Source organism: Myotis lucifugus, unplaced genomic scaffold (genome assembly GCF_000147115.1).
Source record: "Myotis lucifugus unplaced genomic scaffold, Myoluc2.0 scaffold_14, whole genome shotgun sequence".
NCBI lineage: Eukaryota > Metazoa > Chordata > Mammalia > Chiroptera > Vespertilionidae > Myotis > Myotis lucifugus.
In genome coordinates this window covers 7,887,581-7,903,488 of record NW_005871062.1, presented here as the reverse complement: position 1 = coordinate 7,903,488, position 15,908 = coordinate 7,887,581, and the positions used below count along the sequence as shown (strand labels likewise).

General features: G+C 42.6%; 1 protein-coding gene across 1 annotated transcript; it reads left to right on the top strand.

Annotated features, from left to right (window-relative positions):
• Positions 1 to 1,636: 1,636 nt before the first annotated feature.
• On the top strand, positions 1,637 to 15,685 carry ADIPOQ (adiponectin, C1Q and collagen domain containing). The gene is made up of 3 exons (XM_006084798.3): positions 1,637 to 1,668; positions 13,755 to 13,976; positions 14,886 to 15,685. Exons 2-3 carry the CDS (start codon positions 13,763 to 13,765, stop codon positions 15,404 to 15,406), a joined length of 735 nt encoding a protein of 244 aa, XP_006084860.1. The 5' UTR covers positions 1,637 to 1,668; positions 13,755 to 13,762; the 3' UTR covers positions 15,407 to 15,685.
• Positions 15,686 to 15,908: the final 223 nt, after the last annotated feature.

The window sequence follows — 15,908 nt, the reverse complement described above, 5'->3', positions numbered from 1 at the left end:
GGGTCTCATGATTAATTTTAATGGTCCAATGGTGATGGAAGGAGACTTGATTTTAGGTGGTTAACACATAATGCATTATACAGGTGATGTATTGTAGAGCAGTATACCTGAAACCTACATAATGTTATGAACTGATGTCACTCCAATAAATTCAATAAATTTTTAAAAAATGTTAATGGCTCAATTTGACTTCTCTGGAAACATTTGCATACAGCATGTCCTAAAATAACATCATTTCATTCAATGTTTTATTATAACATTGATGAGATGCTGTAGGAACTTAACTTCTGTTTATATCAATTAGACTATGGTAAAATTGGTTTTGTTTTATGTCGCTTCATAAAACAGAACCTATGGATGACATTAAGTGAGGACCTACTATATGAGTAGAAGGCAGAGGCCTTGGGCCATACTTTCACTTTACTTTGCTGGTGGACTTTTAGGCTCTGTGTGGCCAGTGGAGGTGGTATTTGGGGCTAGGCAGACACTTTCTTGCCCATCCTCTGCCTGAAAACACTCTGTTTCTGAATGTCTTGTAGAATTTGTTACTGGGATCTCAAGCCCTGCTGGGGTCATTTAATGCATCAGAATTTGTGGCTTGCAAGAACCAACTTTGATCCCGCCCTTCAAAAATATAACATGGGTCTGTCAAGAAAGAGTCCAAGGTGATGAATGTTGCTATTTCAAGCCTAAGCCTAGGAACACCGATGTGGATGGCAGCGTCTGGTCCTCCAGGCTGCTCCAGCCCAGAGCTGGGTTCCCTAATAGGTGGATTAGGCACATGGTTAAGGCACTGGTAAAAGAGAACTCACACACACCTGAAAAGTTAGCTTTTAAAGCCTTATTTAGAATTTTGGAACCAGAAATATCTTGGAAGATGGTATTCTAATATCACATTTTATGTAAGTTTTCTGTTATATTGAATATGAGTTACATAGGGGTGGGGCTCCATAATCTTTTGGAATTCAGGGCCTCTAAAGGTCATAATCTGGCCCTGTCCCACACCATCCAGAAACTTCCCCTCACCTCAGTTCTCAGAATTAACACACATAGTCTCTCACAAAACTGGGGTCTAGGCTAGGGAGTGGAGGATGTATTCTATTTCTTACTCTACTGCAGCCCCCTCTGCCTGTTCCCCTTTCTGTAGTGCCAATGACTGAACCACACAGTTTCACACTTCATCATATGCAGTGACCAGGAGTGTGATAGTGGTAACTGGTGCCTCTGACTTTTAGGGCAAATCTATGGGGGCAGGGAGGTCTCCTGGACCATTGGATGATTCCATTTTACATGAGAAAATTTCTCCCGTGATACAGAAATATATTGTTTTCCTGCTTCTGGTCTTGAACCTTACCCCATCTTCTATTGCTGTTATAGGAAGCAAAAATAAGGGCCAAGGCCTGGGAACATGAGGGTTTGACTGAGTCTCCACTTGGCCTCTTCAGACCAAGCTGGTCTGCCCCAGTTCCCCAGAGTAGAGACCTGGGCAGCTGCCAGGGGCAAGGTGCTGGCCCATTGGTCTCTGGCCTTCACAGGGTTGGCCAATGGGAAGGGACAGCTGTGAGGTGGGACCGCCTACCCCCATGAGTAGCAGGCTGCTGAGGCCGAGCCATCTCCTCCTCTCTCCCATCCTGACTGCAGTCTGTGGATCTGATCCCACACCTGGAGGTAAGAGCAATGTGATTAATGTTCGAGGCTGGGGTTGGTGGTGGCTGCCCTGCCTTGGGGCCTCTGGCTCAGGTGCCCCCACACTCTCCTGTTGCAGCAGCGTGGTGAATGATACAGCAAAGCTTGGCCAGGGCAGTTTTCTTGATTCTCTTCACAGCTCCAAGAGAAAAGAGACTGTTCCTCTGGTCAAAATGCCTGGGACCATCTTGAATTTTGACCAGTTCACTCTGTGGCAAGATGCCTCCCCAGAGAAAAAGTTAGGGTCAGCAAGGGGGAGGAATGGTCCAGTGGTAGAGTCCAATTAGATAAGAGGAGAAGGAGATCAAACAATTCTCACAGAAAGAAGCACAGGAAGAGGCAGTCTGGGAAAAGCCTGAGCTCCGACCTCAGACTGAGTTTGAAATCCAGGTCTACCACGTGATTCTACTCAGCAAATGTTATTGAGCAGATTTTACGGGTTCTCAAGACACAAAGATGAATGAGACATTGTTGCCTAAAGATTTGGGAGTATCTATGAACATGGGGATATCTACGGAGATGTGGGGGACATCTCACAGAGTGATCAAGAGGTTCAAATGAGACAAAGTGAGCAAAGGGCCTGGCATATACTGGAGGGGTTTATGAAAAATCTTATTTTTAGAAGACATTTTCTGATAGAAACAGCTGGGTCTGCCTGGCCTTTCCCAAACTCAGTTCTCTCCACAGTGAGCAGTGTCTGATGCATCTTGGTTGTTTCCAGCTGTCAATGTAGAGGCCAGAGTGGGAGGCATTTTAGATGTCAGGCCAGTCCTTGTGTGTGTGTGTGTGTGTGTGAGTCAGAGAGAGAGATTTGGGCATGGAGATGCTGACAGTTTTCCCAGGGCTGAGTGAAAGCTTTCAGGTAACTCTCCTGGGAGCTGAGCTAATGCTGCTTCTGCCATCTAGCATTAGGTCGCACCATGTGAAATTGCCAGTATTCTATCATTTTTTAACTTTTAAAAACAGCAAGTTCATATAATTCAAACTAAGAGTTGTATGATAGAAGCAGAGAAGCATTGATCAGACCATCAAACCTCAGAGGGAAGGTAGGGGAGGGTGGGGGTAAGGGAGAGATCAACCAAAGGACTTGTATGCATGCATATAAGCCTAACCAATGGACACAGACACCAGGGAGGTGAGGGCATGAGTGGGGGTTGGGAGGAGCAATGGGGGCATAAGGTCACATATGTAATACCTTAATAGAGAAAATCTTTTTTAAAAAGTAAAAAAAAAGTTGTATGATTTTTTAAACCAATATCTTGGTCTCTTCATTCTCCTATATAGGGGAGTCAAAAGCTATGCAGAAAGGATTGAATGAAATCAGATTTAAAAGTGCCTCACACAATTTATGCTCCAAAGTACTCTTGCTAATGTCAAAGTGTTCTCATGGCCCTCATCTTACATGATCTCATTTAGCGGATTAAGAAGCTGAGCCTGGGAAGCCTTTTGGGAGGCAGTGTAATGTGATGGAAAGCTCACTGGTTTGGAAGCCAGATGGGAATCTCACAGGAATCATCTTAATCTCTGTTTCCCCATCCCAAAAGTTGGGGTTATTTTCCATGCTTCATGGAGTTCTTATAAAGATTAAAATACTAGTAAGTAATTAATAAAATGAATAATGTGTAAAAGCTCCTGGTGTGGGAGTTAGTTTCTAGGTTAATCTAATAAATACAACTCTTTCTTTGCCCTTAGTCCCCCATTTGTAAAAGCAGGGGAGGGGTGAGATGGTTTCTGGGGCCCCTCTTGTCTCCCAGGGGCTGTGTGAACTGTGCTTTACTGCCCTTTCCTGCTGGAAGAGTTGGCGCCCGATGTGTTAACTTCTTCCCCCCATACTGCTCTGTCCCCTGTCAGCCCCAAAGGAGACCTCATCCTTGTATTTCACAAGACTCTGCTCTTGTTACTAAAATTCCAGCAGGTCAAAGTGGAAGTTTTCATACATTTTAACACTAGAGGCCTGGTGCATGAATTCATGCATCAGTGGGGTCCCTTGGTCTGGCCTGCGATGGGATTGGGCTGAAACTGGCTCTCCAACATCCTGTGAGGGGTCCTGTATTGTGAGAGGGTGCAGGCCAGGCTGAGGGACCCCATCAGTGCATGATCAGGGCCGGGGAGGGACGTGGGAGGTTGGCTAGCTGGGGAGGGACCACAAGAGGGCTCCAGGGCATGTCCGGCTCATCTTGCTAAATCCTGATTGGCCAGACCCCAGCAGCAAGCTAACCTACCTGTTTGGAGCGTCTGCCCCCTGGTGGTCAGTGCACATCATAGTGAGCGGTTGACTGGCCTTAGCGTATCATTAGCATATTACGCTTTGATTGGTTGAATGGATGACCAGACAACTGGACACTTTTCATATTAGGCTTTTATTATATAGGATATGAAAATGAGAGATCATAACATGGCCTTTGAGGACTCAAAGAACATCATGATTATCCCCTTGTAATTTTTTATTTATTTTTATTTTTTTCTTTATTGATTAAGGTATTACATGTGTTCTTATCTCCCCATTGCCCTCCTCACTTGTGCCCTCACCCCTTAGTGTCTGTGTCCATTGGTTCTGTGTATATGCATTCATATAAGCCCTTGCAATTTTAAAAGCAAACAGCTCCTGTGCATGGGGCCATGAAAGCCAGTGCAGTAGAGAGGAGCCAGCCTTCCATTTCAAATGGCACCTCTGCACGCTTCCACTTGTTATCCTGGGGCAGAGGTTATCATACCTCTCTGGTTCTCAGATTTCTCTTGTGGGCATTGAGTCCTACCTTCTGGAGTTGTGGGGATGAAATAAGATTAATAGGGGTGGTCCACAAAGCTTCCCCATAAATATTTGTTTGCTGTCATTCTCTTCACTTACATGTATGGAACACTTCATACATTTATAAAATATTTTTAGTCAATTGATTTGTACATAATAATGTGAAATAAATGAGATAAGAATTAATAATCACATTTGCAGGCAAAGAGCATGGTGTCCAAAAGGGAGTAGGGGCAGGTAAGTCACCCAGCGAGTTAATGGTGGAGCTTAGACTAGGAGCCAGGTCACTTACATCATGATCTGGAGGTCTGTTCATGCTATTGGATGTCTCCATCCTATGGATGGAATAGCAAATGACAGATGTGTGACCTGATGCTGTTTTCCTCCTCTGGGCTATGCCTAAGAGTTCATTATTGGGCTTTGGAAGGCCAGAGTTTGATTTCCAGCTCCGCTATGTGTAGGTCGAGGATGTTGGCCAAGTCACTTAACCTCCTTGAAGACCACTTTCTCATCTCTAAAATGGGTACAATCAGAGCTAACATTTTAAAAAATATATTTTTATTGATTTCAGAGAGGAAGGGAAAGGGAGAGAGAAACATCAATGATGAGAGAGAATCATTGATTGGCTGCCTCCTGTACGCCCCACATTGTGGATCAAGCCCGCAACCCGGGCATGTGTCCCAACTGGGAATTGAACAGAGATCTCCTGGTTCATAGGTCAATGCTCAACCACTGAACACACTGGCTGGGCCAGAAATAACATTTATTGAACACTGACATGTGCCAGGCACTGTTCTAAGTATATTGTATGGTTTATGCCACACAATCCTCCAACTAATATGCTACTGAAACATGTTACAGGTAAGAACAAATTATTTTCACCTGAGCACTGATATCATGAAGCATGTGCTCCCTATTTCTGCCTCATACTGTCTCTCAAAATGGCTGAGAGAATAAAATATCAAGTGAGGTAGGACTTTCTACACAATGAAGAATTAGAAGTGGAACTTGGCACTGATCTTCATGATCCATGTGAAAGGTTTCTTTATATGCACAATTGAGTCTTAGATCACATGGTTTCATTTAATAATTTTAATAAAGAAGTCTTTCAAAATCAAAGTGTAACTATTATTATATCCAAACAAAGAGCACAAACAATTTTTATTTATTTATTTAATTTATTTTTAAATAAATATTTATGGTTCAGATTATTAAAGTTGTTCCTCTTTTCCCCCCCATAGCTCCCCTCCACCTGGTTCCCACCCCACCCCCTGCCCTTTCCCCCCACCACTGTCCTCGTTCATAGGTGTACGATTTTTGTCCAGTTTCTTCCTGCACCCCCCATACCCTCTTCCCTCCAAGAATTGTCAGTCCACTCCCTTTCTATGCCCCTGATTCTATTCTATTCACCAGTTTATTCTGTTCATCAGATTTTTCATTCACTTGATTTTTAGATTCACTTGTTGATAGATATGTATTTGTTGTCACTTTGTTGTTCATATTTTTATCTTTACCTTTTTCTTCTTCTTCCTCTTCTCAAAGAATACCCTTCAGCATTTCATATAATACCGGTTTGGCAGTGATGAACTCCTTTAGCTTTTTCTTATCTGTGAAGCTCTTTATCTGACCTTCAATTCTAAATGATAGTTTTGCTGGATAAAATAATCTTGGTTGTAGGTTCTTGCTATTCATCACTTTGAATATTTCTTGCCACTCCCTTCTGGCCTGCATAGTTTCTGTTGAGAAATCAGCTGACAGTCGTATGGGTACTCCCTTGTAGGTAACTGACTGTTTTTCTGCTTTTAAAATTCTCTCTTTGTCTTTTGCTCTTGGCATTTTAATTATGATGTGTCTTGGTGTGGTCCTCTTTGGATTACTTTTGTTTGGGGTTCTCTGTGCTTCCTGGACTTGTAAGTCTATTTCTTTCACCAGGTAGGGGAAGTTTTCTGTCATTATTTCTTCAAATAGGTTTTTAATATCTTCCTCTCTCTCTTCTTCTGGCACCCTTATAATTCGAATGTTGGTACGCTTGAAGTTGTCCCAGAGGCTCCTTTACACTATCTTCATATTTTTGGATTCTTTTTTCTTTTTTCTTTTCTGGTTGGGTATTTTTTGCTTCTTAGTATTTCAAATCTTTGACTTGATTCTTGGGATCCTCTTGTCTGCTGTTGGATCTCTGTATATTATTCTTTATTTCAGTCAGTGTATGCTTAATTTCTAGTTGGTCCTTTTTCATATCCTTGAGGGTCTCACTACATTTATCTATGGTTTCTAGAAAATCCTTTAAAAACCTTATAACCTTGGTTTTGAACTCTATATCCTGTGGTTTGCTTTCCTCCATTTTGTCATTTGTGGCCTGTTTCTTTGTCTCCCCATTTTTTTATGGTTCTCAGTGTAGATAGAGTGGCTTTGTTTGCTAGGTGTCCTATAGGGTCCAGTGGCTCAGCCTCCCTAATTACATGAGGTGTACCCTCTTGGTACACCCCTTTGTGGGCTGTGTGCACAGTCTTGTTGTAGTTAAGCCTTGATTGTTGTTGGTATCACTGGGAGGAATTGACCTCCAGGTCAATTGGCTGTGAGGACCAGTTGTGCCTACAATGGGAGAACTTCTGTGCTGGAGACACCCTTATGGGGCAGGACTTGCTTCAGTGGGGCTTTGGTGCTCACTGAGTCTGCCTAGGTTTTTAGGTGGAGAAAGGCCAGGTCATTCATATGCAAAAGCCTCTGTGCATAGCTTGGGTGGGTTGTAAATTGGGTGGGGTGGGGGTCTCAGGAAATCACCAGGGTGGAGCAAACTACAATGGCTGCCAGTCTGCTCTGCCTCAGAGAGGTCTCAGGGCCTGTGTCCCGCAGCCTGTGCAGGAACAATGATCGCTGCAAGCACCTCTGTGAGAAAGCTGCCCTCAAGTTCCGGCCGGATGCCTGACAGTCCAGTTTCTCTCCATATGTGTCTGGGTCCCCAAATTCTCACCCGGAACTGGAATTTAGAGCAGTACGGAGCTTGTATCTCCCTCCCTATTGAAAAAGACAACAGCGTACCCAGCTGCCAGCCCCTTATGCACGCACCTCCGTATCTCCGCACTTCCATGTTTCTGCACCTCCTACTGGACTCAATGCACTTTTCTCTTTCCTTCTAGTTGTAGAATTTCCACTCAGCCAGCCTTCCCGTGGTTCTGCATGATATTCATTTTGTCTTTTAATTGTAGTCTTAATATGGTTGTGCATGGCAGCAAATTCAGGTGTTTACCTATGCCACCATCTTGGTTGTCCGAGCACAAACAATTTTGGAATAATTTTTTGAAATGAAGGTACCTCTGCACCGACTGTCAATTGTTATCAATTACAAAATTATCCACCCAGAATTAGACTGGAAGACAATTTTTTGTCTTCAATCAGAATCTGTTCCTCACTTCAGAAACTTTCTAGGATCATGTACCCATCTTCCCCCACCCTCCTTTCAATACCTCCACCCCATGCCACAGTCATGGAACCCCGCTGACCCTGTTAGTGGAAAAAATAGATCACACTGAAGTGTTGAAACAGAATGCCGTCCCTTGAGCTGGGAGAATGCATTCCCAACAGCTTTGGAGTCAGCCCTCCATTGCTATGATCTCTGGGGCCCTCCAGAGCTGCCTCTTCCAATTCTCACGTTCTGGATTCTCTCCTCCTGTCTCTCTGTGGGAAAAGAAAATACAGCTTCATTGATTCCACCCTTCTAATTTATGGAGAAACAAACACAGAGCCTCTCAGAGGTCTCAGGAGTTTTAGTGATAACCCCATAAGAAAAAAGAATGGAGGTGACAAACAGTGGGAAAATTTAAAGACATATGAAATCTCAAAAGTCAGAGAACAAGTATTCTTCCTAAATACAAAAGGGGCTTGACCGGTCTCTCTTCCTTGGCTTCTCATTTAACTCAGCTCTTTCTTATCTCCCTCCTCCCCCCTTTCTTATCTTGACATGAGCTAAACCTAAGCCATCTATCTCATTGTATTCCCAGGAGCTACTGAGAACACTCTCCTGAGTTCTCCACCCAGTAGAGGGCGACAAAGGTACATGTAGATGGTAAGAGTGAGCCTTGACAAGAGGCTCATGACCACCAAGGGGCAGCATCCCTATCTGTGTTGTGTTGACTCCGTCTCTCTGTCCTCCGCTCCATCCACCCATCTCATTCTCAATTCTCACTTTATGCATAAGGTCACATTTGAACTTGATATTTGATAAGTGATGCATCAGATCACTAGAGAGAATTAATTTAATTAAATGTCTTTAAACAACTAGTTTTAATATCTTTAAACAAATGTCTTTTTTAAAATTAAATCTTTATTGTTCATATTACATTTGTTCCTCTTTTTTCCCCCTCCACAACTCCCCTCCTCCCAGTTCCCGCCCTACCCTCCGACCTCACTCCCCACCCACTGTCCTCATCCATAGGTGCATGATTTTTGTCCAGTCTCTTCCCGCATCTCCCACACCCTTTTCCCCCCCAAGAATAGTCAGTCCATTCCCTTTCTATGTCCCTGATTCTATTATAATCACCAGTTCATTCTGTACATCATATTATTTATTCACTTGATTCTTAGATTCACTTGTTGATAGATGTGTATTTGTTGTTCATAATTTGTATCTTTACCTTTTTCTTCTTCTTCCTCTTCTTAAAGGATACCTTTCAGCATTTCGTATAATACTGGTTTAGTGGTGATGAACTCCTTTAGCTTTTCCTTATCTGTGAAGCTCTTTATCTGACCTTCACTTCTGAATGATAGCTTTGCTGGATAAAGTAATCTTGGTTGTAGGTTCTTGCTATTCATCACTTTGAATATTTCTTGCCATTCCCTCTGGCCTGCAAAGTTTCTGTTGAGAAATCAGCTGACGGTCGTATGGGTATTCCCTTGTAGGTAATTGAGTCTCTTTCTCTTGCTGCTTTTAAGATTCTCTCTTTGTCTTTTGCTCTTGGCATTTTAATTATGATGTGTCTTGGTGTGGTCCTCTTTGGATTCCTTTTGTTTGGGGTTCTCTGTGCTTCTTGGACCTATAAGTCCATTTCTTTCACCAGGTGGGGGAAGTTTTCTGCCATTATTTCTTCAAATAGGTTTTCAACATCTTGCTGTCTCTCATCTTCTGGTACCCCTATAATTCTGATGTTGGTGCGTTTGAAACTGTCCCAAAGGCTCCTTACACTATCTTCGTATTTTTGGATTCTTTTTTCATTTTGCTTTTCCGGTTGGGTGTTTTTTGCTTCTTCATATTTCAAATCTTTGACTTGATTCTTGCGCTCCTCTGGTCTGCTGTTGGGTGTCTATATAACATTCTTTATTTCAGTCAGTGAATGCTTAATTTCTAGTTGGTTCTTTATCACAACATCGAGGGTCTCATTAGATTTCTTGAGGCTCTCATCAAGTTTATTGGCAGTTTCTAGCAAATTATTGAAAGCCCTCAAAAGTGCGTTTTTTAGCTCTATATCCTCCATTTCTGTCATGTTTTTTTGTCTCCACATTTTTTATGCTTTCTTGGTGCACTCCCTTGTGGTCTTTGTGCACAGTCTTGTTGTAGTTAAGCCTTAATTGTTGTTGGCAATACTAGGGGTGAATTGACCTCCAGGTTAACTGGCTATGAGAATCAGCTGTGTCTGCAGTGGGAGAGCTTCTGTGCTGAATCTCTAGGGCGGTGCTAATCTAGCCTTTGCCTGAGGCTATCCGGCAAATGCCTCTGTGCAGGGCTTGGGTGGGGCGAGTCCCAGGGGATCAATAGGGTGGGCGGAGCGAGCAGTATGGCTGCTCTCAGTTCCGTCGCCAGCGGCTCTGCAACCGCTGCAAACCTCGGAGAGAAAGCTGCCTTCCCGCTTCTCCCGTTTGGGTCTGGGTTCCTAGAGACTCGCCCGGATCTGGAGCTCAGAGTATGAAACTCCCTCCCGATTGAAAACAACAACCTCGCCCTCCGCCACCAGCCCGCTCCACATGCACTCCGCACCTTAGTATTTCACCTCCGCACTGCGCCTCCTCTGAGTCTCGGTATGGATTTCTTTTTCCTTCTAGTTGTAGAATCTCTCCTCAGCCAGCCTTCCTGTGGTTCTGGGTGATGTCCGTTCCGTCTTTTAGTTGTATTTTTGAAGTGGTTGTTCGAGGCAGCAAACTCCGGCGTTAACTTATGCCGCCATCCTAAACAAATGTCTTTAATAAATCATTTGAATATTTTAGATCATAGTTTACACTAAAACAAAATATCAGAGATGTACTAAAGAGTGAAACAGTCATTCTATTATTAAACAATAGAGGAAAATAAAGTAGGATATTTATCAAACCCTAGCATGAATAAAGACTATTTAACATTAGAAGCAAAGAAAAATATCAACAGAGTTGACTATATAAAAACTAAAACTTCTGTCACCAAAAAATCAGGATAAACAAAAGAATAATCTGCATGCTAGAGAAAAGAGTCATAGCATATGTGATAAAGTGTTGATATAAAGAGCTCACAAAAATTAATTCAAAAAGCACATTGTGTTCTAATTACATAAGTGATAAAAACTAACAGGGGTATTATGAATGAGAAAATTAAATTAGAATAGAAAATTAAATTAGAAAACAGGCTTTTAATAAAATGTATAGCTCACTAATGATCAAAGTAATGAGGTATCATTTCTCTTAGTCAATTAACAACAAAAAAACGTTTTTAATGATAATATCCCAAGCTGGTAAGAGTAGTTAAGGTAGGCTCTTTGATACACACACTGACATACTACTCGGTAACAATATAACAAACTGCAATTTGGGAATATGCATCAAGAACTTTAAAAATGTTCATAGTTTTTGGTTTAGTAATTTTACTTCTGAGAATATGTCATATAATAATTTGGCGATAAGCTATATGCCTAAGGATATTGGTTACAGATTTAAAAATAATATTTTAAAAATGGAAATAACCCAAAAGTTCAACAAAATGGAAATGGTAACATATATTTTGGCTGTATCCATTTAATGAACTAACATATACACATTTAAAACAATGATTGCAAAAACTAGAAAAAGACAAGGCAAAAATAGGGGAATAAAATTTCTATGTAAAGTATGTTTCCACTATGTTTAAAAATAAGCAGAGACATTCTTAGGATAGAGGATTGTTTTGTTTTCTGTAGTTTCCAAAAGCATTTGTATTACTATTTTTAATGAATGCACACACGTGTGTGTATATAGTGTATACATATGTAAAAGATGAATATATATATATGTATATACATACATGTATATACATATATATATGTGGAAGATGAGTATATATATGTGAAGATAAGGTGGTTTTGTCACATAGAGCCCAGGTAATGGGGCATAGGAGTGGATCCCAGACACCATGAACATCTTTGGAGGTAAGATTGCCAATCCGGGTCTTTCCTGCATTCTTCACAGAGGAATTGTCTCCTAAAGCCAAACCCAATTCTGGAGATTTCATGTAATCTATAAGAGGTAAGCAACCTGATGAAAAATAGTGTCTTTAGGGAAAATAAAATACATATGGACTGTGTTTTGTTTAGAATCAGGTTCTTGGGATTAACCACCTTTCAAACTAGATAGGAGGTCTTAGCGATACCTGTGATGCAGGGTCCTAGGACCTATTTCCCTCTCTTTGGTGCTTTCAACTCTCTGGCGTATTTTAGGGATGGGGAGACTAACACTCTGGCAATCAGATGTGGGAGCTAAGATCACTCTAATATCAAGGAAGAAGTTATGAGGGTACAAGTCCCTAGGTATGTAAAGGACCATCTTCTGGGAGGGGGTTATCGAGGGATGGTTCTGAGACAGAGAGACCCTTGGCCACTTGTGCCACTTAAGCTTTTTGCTTGGGCTCCTATAATTCATATTTCAAATATACTCCACACTCCTTCCCTCTTGTCTTCTTTTCTTGTTCCCTTTCTTCCTCCTTCCCTCCTCTCTCTGGCTCTTTTTCTCTTTCTTTTCCTCATTATAAAAATATTTATTTAGTACCTACTCTATGCTGGTAGTGTGTAAGGTTTTGCCTCCCCCCACACATGTAGTTTAATGGGCAAGCTAATCAGGAATTGCAGTACAGTGAAAGAAGTGCAATGCTGGAGATAAGTGAGGCCACTCAGAGGAGGAGAAAGAACCAATCCAGTTGGGGGAGAGATAACCAGAAGGGGTTCCTGCGAGATGACATCTTAACTGTCCTGAAGGCTTTTTACAGAGAGGAAGGGAGAGAGATAGAGAGTTAGAAACATCGATGAGAGAGAAACATCGACCAGCTGCCTCCTGCACATCTCCTACTGGGGATGTGCCCGCAACCCAGGTACATGCCCTTGACTGGAATCGAACCTGGGACCTTTCAGTCCGCAGGCCGACGCTCTATCCACTGAGCCAAACCGGTTTCGGCGCGAGATGACATCTTAACTGTCCTGAAGGCTGCATAGGGATCAGGCATGTGAGGAGATGCAGATAAGGGAGGCCCAGGCAAATGGACAATGTATCTTTTATTGTGTGACTAATCCAAGGCAAGGCTGTGTGTATGTGTGTGTGTGTGTGTGTGTGTGTGTGCATGTGTGTAATATACCAAATGGCCTAATGTCACCCAGGAGAAGGGGAGAGGGAGGAATAGAATGGGAGAAAAAGGAGGAAGAACAGACATAGAAAATAAGGGACAGGGTAGTAAAGAAGAAACTGAAATGATCTAAGAGAGAGGAATTAGTTAGAATGGAATGGAATGGAATGGAATGGCCCCACCGGCATGGTTCAGTGGTTGAGCGTAGACCTATGAACCAGGAGGTCATGGTTCGATCCCTGGTCAGGGCACAGGCCCGGGTTGCAGGCTCGATTCCCAGTGTGGGGCATGCAGGAGGCAGCTGATCAATGAGTCTCTCTCAACATTGATGTTTCTAGCTCTCCCTCCCTCTCCCTCCCTTTGTGAAATCAAGAAAAATATATTTAAAAAAATAAAATAATTGGATGGAATGATCTGAGTCAATATCCTTGGAAAACTCAAAGGAAGGATTCTTGGCAAGTTGACTCTTGGAGCTGTCCCTGTGCCTGGTCCTATGCTCAGATATGAGTAAATTGGAGTGACACTGTTGTGCCATCACTGAACTCACAATCCTGTTGAGGAAAAGTGGTTACCCATAAGGAATATGTTAAATATTGCAAATATCAGGGCAGAAAAAGATTGAGGTGGATTGAAATAGAAAAGTCTTCCTGGAAGAGGTGAGTATTGGGAAAGTAGGTCTCAGAAGTGGACCCTGCTGAGGTGGTGTGAGTCTTGCTTAGATCCAGTATGAGTGTGCTGTGTGGGGTCTGTCTCTCATGGCTGGTCTGATTTCAGGACTCAGGATGCTGTTGCTGCAAGCTGTTCTACTGTTACTAGTCCTGCCCAGTCGTGGTCAAGATACTCCGACCAAAGAACCTGAAGTCCAACTTCCCCTGCCTAAAGGGGTCTGCACTGGTTGGGTGGCGGGCATCCCAGGGCATCCTGGCCACAATGGGACCCCAGGACGTGATGGCAGAGATGGCACTCCTGGTGAGAAGGGTGAAAAAGGAGATGCAGGTAAGAACAAGTTTTTTGGCCTTCTCCAACAGACTTGTCTTGGGTAGAGGAGGGCTTCTAGAACTATATAAGGGTATTAGTTATTGACTAAGGTCTAGACACAGGAAAGAAGCAAATTTTTTTTATGTGACTCATAAGCAACCTAAAGTGGATTTTGGGTTGGCCTTCCAGTGGTGACAATAGGTGTACTTGTGAAAAATCAAGTATCCTTGATTCTGCTCTATCTGTATCTCCTTCCCTGTCCCCTTTCCCATCCCCATCCTCATCCATCCCTAGTCCCAATCTGTTCATATTCCTATTTCTATTCATTTGCCCTTAATTCCCATTCCATGCAGTGACATTCAACCACACTTAGTGTTCACCTCCTGCAGGTCACAGTCCTGCTCCTAGAGAGCTCCTGGTCTAGTTAAGAAGAGAAGCCTAATGCACAGGACTGTGAAAGGTTACTATTGGGAAGTCCACTCCAAATATGCCAAATTGAATGCGAACAAATGCCAAATTATGGAACAGAGAAAAGATGCCCTTAGAGCAAACTTAGATTAACAATGAGGCTTTATGGAGGAGGAAGGGTTTACGCTAGGTCTTGAAAGATGAGTGGACAGAGTAAAGAAGGGAGGGCATCCTACACAAAGGGATAGAAGAGCAAAAGTATGGTTGGTTGAGACAGTACATAGTTGACAGGTCGATAATGGAGACTTATTGGACATAGGTTGGAAAGAATTAATGGAAGCCTGCTGGGGAGGATGTGGAAATAGGAGGTATAACTCTCCCCTTTGGGTGCTCCCACTGGTTCTTTGCTCGAAGTGAAGCAGGTTGTATATAGGGGCCATAGGAACAGTGTTTTAGGTTGGAATCAACTTAGGCAGGAGTTCTGTTTCTTGTGATCACCGAGATCTTTTCATTCTTTAGGTCTTGTTGGTCCTAAGGGTGACACTGGTGAAACTGGAGTGACTGGGGTTGAAGGTCCCCGAGGCTTTCCAGGAGTCCAAGGCAGGAAAGGAGAACCTGGAGAAAGTGCCTATGTATACCGCTCAGCGTTCAGTGTGGGACTGGAGACCCGGGTCACTGTTCCCAATGTTCCCATTCGCTTTACCAAAATCTTCTACAATCAGCAAAACCACTATGATGACACCACTGGCAAATTCCACTGCAACATTCCTGGGCTCTACTACTTCTCCTACCACATTACGGTCTACCACAAAGATGTGAAGGTCAGCCTCTACAAGAAGGATAAGGCTGTGCTCTTTACCTTTGACAAATACCAGGACCAGGACGTGGACCAAGCCTCTGGCTCTGTGCTCCTCCATCTGGAGATGGGTGACCAAGTCTGGCTCCAGGTGTATGGGGAAGGGGAGAATAATGGGCTCTATGCAGATAATATCAATGACTCCACCTTCACAGGCTTCCTTCTCTACCATGACACTAATTAGTGACCACTTAACCAGAGCCTCCACTGGGCCAAACAACCCAGAAGTCAAAGAACAGCCCAAGGGTTTTCAGTGTAGTTAGGAGACTGATATTATTATTTAGTTGGAGAGTTCTGGACATTATTCATGCATTTACTCATTCATTCATCAAGTGCCCTTTTTAAAAAGTTAATAGTTTATTCTCAGTCCTAAAGGAGATATGTTCCCTGGCTGCAAGGATTTGGTACATAGTGTCAAATAGAAGGATAACAGTATTTACTGGGGAGCTTCACATACATGACAAGATAATTTTTTTCTTACAGTTTTAAATTCTGAATGATTCCCTTTTATATATGTATTGCTATTCATTCAGTGATTATTTCTACATATAAAACTTTGTCTTTTTGAATGCTTTTGTATTATTATTTTCTAAAGATAAAGATATCATCCAGCATTAAAAGTAGAAGCATTTGCATCACATGGCTTTTGTTTTAATTTTTGGAGAAACACATGGGGTTCAGAGAGG